This window comes from Lactuca virosa, chromosome 5, assembly GCF_052849685.1.
Source record: "Lactuca virosa cultivar CGN04683 chromosome 5, Lactuca_virosa_CGN04683_v6, whole genome shotgun sequence".
NCBI classification, from domain to species: domain Eukaryota; kingdom Viridiplantae; phylum Streptophyta; class Magnoliopsida; order Asterales; family Asteraceae; genus Lactuca; species Lactuca virosa.
This window is the reverse complement of record NC_136430.1, coordinates 404,023,581-404,033,893: the sequence shown is the minus strand read 5'-3', so window position 1 is coordinate 404,033,893 and position 10,313 is coordinate 404,023,581. Positions and strand designations below refer to the sequence as shown.

Genomic DNA, 10,313 nt, shown 5'->3' with positions numbered 1-10,313 from the left:
TTCACTTTTATGACAATTTTAGTGAATAACAACAAAATCATTGTATAAATGAATCATCGATATGTTTTTTTGAGAATTTTTTCTTGTGAATGATCTTACAAATAAATCATCTAATGATTCATTTTGTTTGTTCGCGAAAAAAATATGTAGAAAAAAAACTTATTACCTTCCTACCAAAAATTTCCTTCTTATTTGATCTTGACTATATATATATATATATATATATATATATATATATATATATATATATATATATATATATATATTTAAAAAAAATTATTTTTTACTAATTAATTATTTCTATTAACTATTTAATAACATCTTATTTATAAATATAACTTTTATGACGATAATATATTATTTTTAATGTTTATAAAATATAATTTGTTTTTAAAAATAGACTAATTAATTAAGAAAGTTTTATAATATATTTTAGAAAGATGAGGGTAAATTAGTTAAATTTATGAAAAAAGTTATGTAAATAAGCTTAACCATTGGATTATTCATTTATTTAGAGGTCAAGATTAAAAGAATGTTGATGTGTAACTTATTTTAAATCATAGCATAGTATAGCCACTGGAGATGCTCTAATGTTAATTGCAAGGTACCTTAGTAATTGTATACTTTGTCTATTTAGATTTTCGCCACCAAAGTTTTTTAAATTGGCAGTTTGGTCCCTAGTAAGTTTATGATGCTTTAGAGTTTAGCCACCGACTCCATTACAAAAAACCAGCGTCTCCACCGTAGAAAAAACCTTTGACTCCACCGCCTTTGACTGCTTGGAAATATCCCCATCTGACCGACTCTTTTTTTCTCTATCCACCGACATCGACTTTTCATCTCTTTCTTCCTTCTCTCGGTCGTTCTCTCTGCTAAAAGCATATTTTTGACAGAAACACATATGCTATGTCTCTCTCTCTCTCTCCCTAAATCCGGACACCAGCGACCATGATTTTCTCTCGTCTCCAACATCGCCTAGGGTTCCACTACGTCGACAAAATGTCGATCGTTACCTGTCACTACTACCATCACTTTTTGCCTTACCATCGCCCTCACCTTTGGTCACTCCTGTGACTTCAGTCGGCAAAATTAGTATTCACATTAACTGTTAAAATACCTCATTTTCCCGATTAACAACAACAAAAAATCCTCCGTAGCGTGTTTTTTGTCTCCTTCGACGCATCACCAGCGTTATTCTCTGTCCATCGGCAAATCCAAACAAGTAGGCTTTTCTGTAATTTTCTTACACGCTAAATCGAAGGTCGGTTGAAATCAGAAAGGGGTTCGATTGTCGACCTAAAATGATTCCAGTTATGTATTCAAAGATCAGAGTGGAAAGGTGATACCCTCATTGATCTTCAAGAGTACATTTGCAGTCAAAGCAAAATTGGTTGTAATCAAGAAATTTTATGGGAAAATACCGGCTATAATCAAATTTTGTGTAACATCCATAAAAAATCATAAAAATTTAAAACTTCTTCAAACATTCAAAAGCCATTAGTTATTACAAAATGTTTCAAAATAGTTCTATATCAGAGAATCCTAGAAATCAAAATCATAAAATGTGAGGAGGTGCACGATCAAGCCTTCGCCTTCCCGTGATCGTCCAAATTACCTGAAATAAAATCCAAAACTGTAAGCCCGAAGCTTAGTGAGCTCCCCCAAAATACCAACACCATACAAAACCAGAACAATATCATAACAAACAGCATGCATATAGAGTCTTCAGTATGACTGGACCGCCCTCACCGGACCTTCAGTCTATCTGGCCCACTCTCAGAACCTTCAGCATGTCTGGTCCGCCCTCCCGGACCTTCAGCCTGTCTGGACCGTTCTCCGGGACTTCGGCCTAACTAGTACGCCCTGATGGGTCTGCAGTCTATCCGGGCCGCCCTAGGTATGTTGGCTTAGAGCACAAAGCAGGACCGCCTCAACCCACCCCCAAACACATAATCAACACATATATATATATATATATATATATATATATATATATATATATATATATATATCAAACGCTAGCTAGCACGTACAAACAGTCATACAGATCTAACAGATCACTAATCATAGCATCATCCTATATGCCAGGATACAGATCTAACAGATCACTAAGCACAGCACCATCCTATATACCAGGATACAGATCTAACAGATCACTAAGCATATCATCATGCGATAACCATGATAACAATCCAAAAAGGGTCGGAATTGGTGCCTTCGACCCTGTTAGTACAGTGAGGAAAACTCACCTCACAAGTAGTGTTGAACTGATAAAAATGAATCCCAACTCACAACTCCAAACTCAACTGCCTGTAACCACCATATGACTGATTCCATTAAATCCCAATTTACCAAAATACCCTTAAAGTCAAACTTGCTCAACCATGGTCAATGTCAACAGTCAACAGTCCATGTTGACCCAACTCGTCGAGTGCATCTAGCAACTCGTCGAGTTCCTTCAGTGTTCTGAATCGGGAAGAGCTCAATACAACTCGTCGAGTCACCAGAGTAACTATTCGAGATCTTCATCATCCAAAAAGCAGGAAAACCCTCACCAACTCGTCGAGTTGGCTACGCAACTTGTTGGGTTTTCCTGTCTTGACGTATTCAGCCCTTTCTAGTCGAATCCAAGGCCCCAAACTACAGATCTAGCCTCTTAGGGCTAAGATACCATGTAAAGTTGCTAACTTTACGTGCATGCAAGGCATCAAGGGGTTAAAAAACTAAAACTAAGCTTGATAAAAGGTTTAGGGCATGGAGAAGGGTCAAGACTAGATAAAGTGGGCAACTTTATGTCCATGGAGGCCTAGAGGTGTTCAGATCTGAAACCACCTCCTCTTGACAAGCTCAAATCTGTGAATGACTCCATTTTGCACCAAAATGACCATATACTTTCATAAGAGGAGATCTAAGAAATAAGAAGTCAAGGTATCAACTTTATACCTCAAGATGGTTGCCAAAACAAAGTAGATTCCAGATCTATAGCCTCCTCTTCACTCCAATCTCTTCAATCTTCGGGTCTCCTTCCAAAAGAACACAAGATTTACTCTCCAAAGCTCACACACACTCAAGGAGGTAGTAAAGCACAACTAGGGTTTCTCTCTGGACAATAAGGTGGTAAGGGAGGTTGGTGAGGGGACTTAAGGTCCTTTAAATAGGGTGCAAACCCTAAAAATTAGGGTTTTCATGCACAATCTCAACTCGTGGAGTTGGGGTCCTCCAACTCGTCGAGTAGTTTCCAAAACCACGCGACTTTATTAGTTTCTACACGACGAGTTGGGGCCACCAACTCGTCGAGTAGGTCTTGTGGGATGTACATAAATCCTTAAAATTTCATACCTGGGAGTCGGGATGTTACATTTTGGAGGGTAATTTCAAATTTTAGACATGAAAAAATGACATTTCCGGGTATAGACATGCATTCCGCGGAGGACCCTCTGCGGACCTCCGCGGAACAATGATGTAACACCCTATGTTCCATCTGTCTATTTCAAATTAGGGTTATTAAATAACTGAAATAATGATTTCATTCAAGGATAACTTGTAAGGTAAAATAAGTGGAGTTAAATAAGTAATTATAAGAATTTTTACCATTTAAGGGTCAAGTATTTATTTACATCAATAAGTAAAGTTTAATACTAATGATAACATGTTTATAATAACCTTAATGCAAGAAAAATAAGTTAGCAGTGTCTAAAGGTGTATTTTAGAAACTTAATTCGAATAGAATCTGGTATTAGGAGTAAAATATGTCAAAGGTTGGAATTCGAGGGGTCATTCCTGCCATCTTCAAAAAAATCGATCAGATTTTGTCTCCTTCTTCTTGACACAGCGTTATGGAGACTCCACTCCATTTTCCTTGAGCATACCTCACCCGCATCATACTATTTAGAACGAGCCAAATTCTAACTTAAATTATCATTGTGAGTGTGTGTGTATTCCATGCGTCTAGAGTTGAGAAAGAGAGTGAACAATAGAGATGAAGATCGAGAAGAGAAAGAAAGAATTGTGAAGCTGATGAATCTTTCGATAAACAAATATGTTCCGATCTGTGCAAATTCTCTAGGATTCCTGGAGATTCTCCTTGCCATTAGTTAAGAAATCGGGAGGAAACAGAATGGTTGAGAAATAAGCTCAACCTCTAGTGATTGGGTGACACCAGGGTGTACGTCGGAGAGCCATCTGATTCTCGGTGAGCTCCTATCGAGCCACCAATAGAGCATGACGTGTGAGCATTGGTTTGAAAGCAGAAAAGGTAAGTAAAGTAGACCACTGATGCCGGAGTATGAAGAATTACCGAGGATGGAGTGACTACACAGTTCCAACTACGATAGGATGCCAAGGCAAAAGGCTTGATGGGCTCATGGTCAGCGGGAAACGAGCTAGTTCCGGAAGAGAAAGTTTTCTGAAAGAGAGGACGAAAGAGTCGATGCCGGAGAGAGAAGCTGCCGGAGCCAACTGACTTGGATGGATGGGGCGGCGACCTTGCTTAGAAGGAAGACGACGCAGGTAAGGTCATCATTCCTTTGACTTTTTGGATTAGGTTAAGTAAATTTGGGCTGCTAATCCCGGTACAATGGCCTATATACAAACAAATTTTGAAGATTGTTTCGAGTGTTGTTTTTATGCCATTGGGAGCACGGTAAATACAAAAAACTTGTTGTTATTTAATATATACTTATTTGTAAAAAAAAATGTAGAGTGTTTATGTGTTCCATTTTAATATATTGCAGATACGAGCGTTCAAACGTTTTTGTCGTAAAGTCATAATTATGGATGGTGCCCATTTGAAGGGGGATTTTAAGGGAACCATATTGCATGCAGTAGCTATGGATGGGAACAACCAGATAGTGCCCCTTACGCACGAAATATGCAAAAAAAGAGTGGTCTTACTTGGACATGGTTTCTTGAAAAGTTGTATGAATGTGTTGGTGGTTGTCAAGATTTGACATTTATAACTGATAGGGTCGATGCAATTCGGGTTAGTATTGAAAATGTTTCCGCACATGCTCATCATGACGTGTTTGCTTTTCATCTACTAGGAAACATAGTACACCGGTTTGGGAAAAATGATAAAACAAAAGTGTTGTTTTGGAGGCTTGTGAGAGCTTACAAAAGAAATGTATTTGAAGATCTGTGGTATAGATTTAGTTCTACTAGGCCGCAAGTAGCGGCGTACCTAAGTGAAATTGCACGTGCTAAATGGACTAGAGCATATTCCACGTCGAAACGGTATGATTACATGACCTCGAACAGTGCAGAGTCCATGAATGCTTTATCTGTAGATGCAAGGAAGATGCCTATAATACCCCTTCTTGAGTTATTTTGTCGTCTTTCACGGGAATGGTGTAACAAGCGTCGCATCGATGGAGGTAATTCTTTAATTTGGACTTTAATTATATCGAATAATAAGTTAATTATATATATCTTGTTTACAGGGAAACGTTCGACAATGCTAACGGAGTGGGCTGAAAAAGTAGTTAGCAAAAATGAAGAGCGTACGACAGGATGGTCCGTTTCAGGTGTTTCAGATGCAATATATCAAGTGCATGATTTCAAACATGGTGGCATAGTTGATCTGAGGCAAGAGACTTGTACATGCAAATATTAGGAAGGAACTGGTTTTCCTTGTGGTCATGTCATAATGGTCTTAAAGCACTTGAAAAAAACTAACTTTGGACATCTGGCTATAGACGCTTACAAAATGGAAACGTACCGAAGTACGTATGAGGAGGCGGTTTTACCCCCTTCCAGAACTGTGTGATTGGGAGATTCCTGCTGAGATGATGGTTGTTAAACCCCCGATAATGGATACACATCAAGCTGGTAGACCGAAAAACAGAAATCGTATCCCGTCACAAGGTGAGGAACCTAAAGTAAGAAGGTGTAGTAGATGTGATAGTACAACACATAATGCAGCGACTTGTCCGGCATTGGTCCCAATGAAGCAAAAGAAGCCTAGTAAAAGTAGCGCGGCATCAAGTAGTAAGAAAAAAGGGAAAGGGGCGCAAGGGACACAAGGGACTCACGAGACGCTAGAGACGCATGGGACACAAGAGTCGCGTTGGACCAAAGGGACACAAAGACAAGACTATTGTTCAACATTTGATTTGAACGATTGATGTTGTCTGTATAATTAAGTATGTTATGTTTGGAAGATATTGTTTGTGTACTTTGAAATGGTGTGGTTACTTTAAAGATTATGGGTAATATTATGATTATATTAGGGCATCATTACTAGTAGAGTAATAACTAAAACTCAAAGATAATACATACAACAAACCAAAAACAAATAATAAATGTACAACAACAGTAATTAACTTAAGGGAATTGCAGTGGATACTTATCTTTCTCCATTGTTGTATAGTCGTCCCTAATTCTTATTTTATCTTCAAAACGGTCCTTTTGCCGCCCAAGATCTATCATTTCTGCATCCTTCTCAGCAAGCCATTTTTCAGTCATTTTAATAGTCTTCTTAGTCTTTTTTATCCATTCCACATGATCTTTGATTTTTTTTATTAATCTACATCCTTTTTCAACCTCTTTGCACTCTGCCGCAATGAGGTCACGACGTTCAGTGAGAGCCCGAGATGAGTCATTATCTTTTTTTTTTGTTCTTCAGCCCATTGTAATTGTTGCAAAGTATCATCAAACATATACGGCTCTCTCATGTTTGGTGATGGGGCAAGAAAAGGGTCGATCAGATCACAATAGTAACAATCAAGTTCGTTGCACGAGAAAATATAGAAATTTGAAAATGAACTCGTATTAAAATTCAAAATAATTTGTAACTCTTTACCAAAAATTCAACGATCATCCATGACAATATATTGACCCTTCAACTCCGCAGAGAGCTGTTTGTCAGTCCGCAGAGCTGTTTTGTCAGTCCGCAGAGCTGTTTGTCAGTCCGCAGAGTTGTTTGTGAATTCATTGTCATCCATACATTACAATTATTTATTAAAAGGTAAAAATTATTTATTAAAAACTAAACAACGCCAACAACCAAAACTAAGGTTAACATAGAACTGAATATAAACTAATATTCGTTGTCATCCATACATTACAGTTCAAGTAAATTGCCATGGAGGTAAGACGACAACACTTTCAACTGGTGTTTCCCAATGCATAAGGATTGGAATAGGATTGACCGTCTCAGTTTGAAAACCATTTCGATACACCGCGGTACTTAACTTCAAATTGACCATTTGATGGATTTCTTCAATTTCAAGCCTTTGTAGTGATGTTATAGCATGCTCACAAGGTATACCACATTTTTGCCATTTCCCGCAACTACAAATACCACAGTCTAATTGTACGGATTCGGTGGTTAAATACTTACTCACTTCATATTTGTCACCAATAATATGCCTAACCCTACATCCATCGGAGTGGATAAATCTTTTTTGAAGCACCTTAAGTGCATAAGGGGTTAGAAGACCATGAAAATCCCCTGTGAAATGAACTAAATCATAAAATCAAAATTATGATGTCATAATGTATAATAACATATCATTTTACCATTTAAATGATGTCATAATGTATAATTACCTCCGAATGCAGCACGTTGAACATACACTCCATGCATCGAGTCATGGACCATTTGAATGATTGTTGTTATTGGTAACTCATGCATGTTTGTTCTTATCCAATTGACAACACCGGGAGTGTCAATGAATTTAACATTGAAACGTACTTTTGGGAAAAAAACAAACTTGTACCCATTTTGCAATGGGGGTATTTTCAAGCCACTCAAGATCATTCCCATTCACCTCATTTTGTAAGTTGTTCAAACATGCATAAAAATCAGACATATTATACGCTTTACAAGTCTTCAAGAACAACTGCTTTACAACTGTATTGCTTTCGGTGGAAGCACGTATTTTCTCAGCTATATTTTTACAACAATAGCCATGATATGAATCAGGGTAGACTCTCTGAACTGCAGAGTCTATGGAATCAGATATATGGCTTATGAAACCAACTTCCGTATTGTCACCTAAACATTCTTTAAGCCTCCTCATGAACCATAACCATGACTCGTCACAGTTTATGGTTCCCAAAGCAAACGTATGAGAAGGGGTTCATACGTGACCAACGAATATGATTGGTATCATAGACGTGAGAAACATACGAATCTGCAAGTAAAGATAATAATATTAGCTATATAAGAACTTCAAATAACAAAATATTTAGTATAAATGATTACATACCACGCATCCCAGTGCCACAAAAAAAAATTGGAAACGAATGTACGAATCTTTCTTAATGCGCGTGTAGGTGTTAGGATTGGTTATTTGCATATTATGAAAAAAAATCGGTAGGTTGGAGAAACGTTTTTTAAATAACTCATTGACTGAACTCATTTTCACAACTTTCGACACCTTCAAAAAATGAAAATGGTTGTCCAATTTTAAAAGGAATCCGTATTCATTATTCCGCAGAACTGTTTAGGCAATCCGCTGAAATGACTTGTCAGTCCGCATAAGTTACTGAATTGCCAGTCGGCGTAAGTAAATGAGTTGCCAGTCCGCGTAACTGACTTGACAGTCCGCATAGCTGACTTGTCAGTCCGTGTAGCTGACTTGACAGTCCGTGTAACTGACTTTTCAGTCTGCATAGCTGACTTGACAGTCCGTGTAACTGACTTGACAGTCCGCATAACTGACTTGTCAGTCCGCATAGATGACTTAGCAGTCCGCATAGATGACTTGTCAATCCGCATAGCTGAATTGGCAGTCCGCATAGCTGACTTGTCAGTCCGCATAACTGACTTGTCAGTCCACATAGCTGAATTAGCAGTCCACGTAACCTATCTTGTTATATAATATAGCTTGTATCTATATGAAATTCACATCTTTTATCCACAAAAGGGATCCTTTCACAAAATGGCGTCCAATGTTCCAACTTCTTCTAATGCAACAAATCCGTCAAATGCGTCAGCTGCAACAAATGGTACATCTCTCTGGACGACAACAGATGTGTTGGTCCTAACACATTGCTGGATTATCGTTTACGAGGGTCTACCAGTAATGGCTCCCCTTAATTGTCTTGTTCGTGATGAATGGTCTCACCTAATAGCTTTGTTCAACCATGAGATGGGACAAGGACAAGAATGGCTAAAACCCGATATTGTTAGTAAATGGATGGATTTAAAGATTAAAGTCACATGGTTCAATCGTTGCTACAATTATGAGAAAATGCAAAGCTCTAATGCAGACGATGAAGAACTTCTTGAAGACGTGAACGGATATTACCTGTGCGAGTTTGATGGAAATTATATCGAGTATACAGATGTTTGGAATCTCGTTAAAAATAAACCTTTTTCATGTAGACGACTCTTTTATTTGTAATGTTTTATGTTATTTGTAATGTTATTTTTTCTGTTATTTGTTAGTAAATGGATGGACTCAATGTTTTTTGTTTCAATGTATCGTAATATTTGTTGGTGCATTATGTTTCAAAAATTAAAGGATAAATAACATAATAAAAACTCAACCATATTACATATAAATAAAACCATACAACCGCAATACTAGTTAAAAATACAGGAGATTTTTCAAAATATTCCAAGGGGCTTCATAGTCGAAACTCTCTCCGTTGCTAATGGATTTGTATTCTTCTTTAGCCGCCTCCACGATGTCTTCCTCAATATCATTCACATGTGCGACATCAATCTTCTTATAAAGATCGTTAAATAACACAACTTCTGTTTTCAATTCATACCATTTTGCTGCTATATCAAGCGTGTTGAAGGTATTGGCTAAAATGACCCAAAACATTGTATCATCCAAACTGCTGTTCTCGTAGACATGAATATATGCACGAGTTAGAAGCAAATACTCCTCATCGGTCCATAGGTTTGAATCCATTGTAAAAGATACAAAGTAGATGAAGTGATATAGATTAGATGAAATGATAGACATTTTTGAGTCATTTTATAGTAAAATGACTGTCTGCGGAACTGACTTGGCAGTCCATGAAACAAATATAATAACGAAAATAAATAAAACACATATTTGTATTAAACAAAATTACTAAAAACAAGTATTTCATTTTAATATATACAAAGTTCCTAAAATCAAGTTATATAGTATCCCAAATAATATTTGTCATCCTATTTCTGTAGAGAAATCCCGCATCTCTACGTGACTTATCAATCTTCACCGGTACCCGTGAAACAATCATTTCCATAAACATGCATACGAATACTCCACAATCCCCTCTATCTAAAATATATTTCTGCTTTGGCGCGTCTATAGTATCAACAAACTGAATAGTTGCCTTGGCTTTGTGTCCATCGAGGAAATCGTTCC

At 37.3% G+C, this 10,313-nt stretch overlaps 1 protein-coding gene across 1 annotated transcript; it reads right to left on the bottom strand.

Annotated features, from left to right (window-relative positions):
- Positions 1 to 7,067: 7,067 nt before the first annotated feature.
- LOC145113911 (uncharacterized) lies at positions 7,068 to 8,021 on the bottom strand. Its single transcript, XM_079049952.1, has 2 exons — positions 7,694 to 8,021; positions 7,068 to 7,462 (listed from the first exon to the last, which is right to left on the bottom strand). Exons 1-2 carry the CDS (start codon positions 8,019 to 8,021, stop codon positions 7,068 to 7,070), a joined length of 723 nt encoding a protein of 240 aa, XP_078906078.1.
- Between the last annotated feature and the right edge of the window lie 2,292 nt (positions 8,022 to 10,313).

Bases quoted from the DNA above. Each gene is read 5' to 3' on its own strand.
- LOC145113911 (XM_079049952.1), bottom strand. From the start codon at position 8,021: ATGAGGAGGCTTAAAGAATGTTTAGGTGACAATACGGAAGTTGGTTTC. The intron at 7,463-7,693 runs GTACGTTTCAAT...TTTATGATTTAG, and splicing joins AGTTTGTTTTTTTCCCAAAA to TTCATTTCACAGGGGATTTT.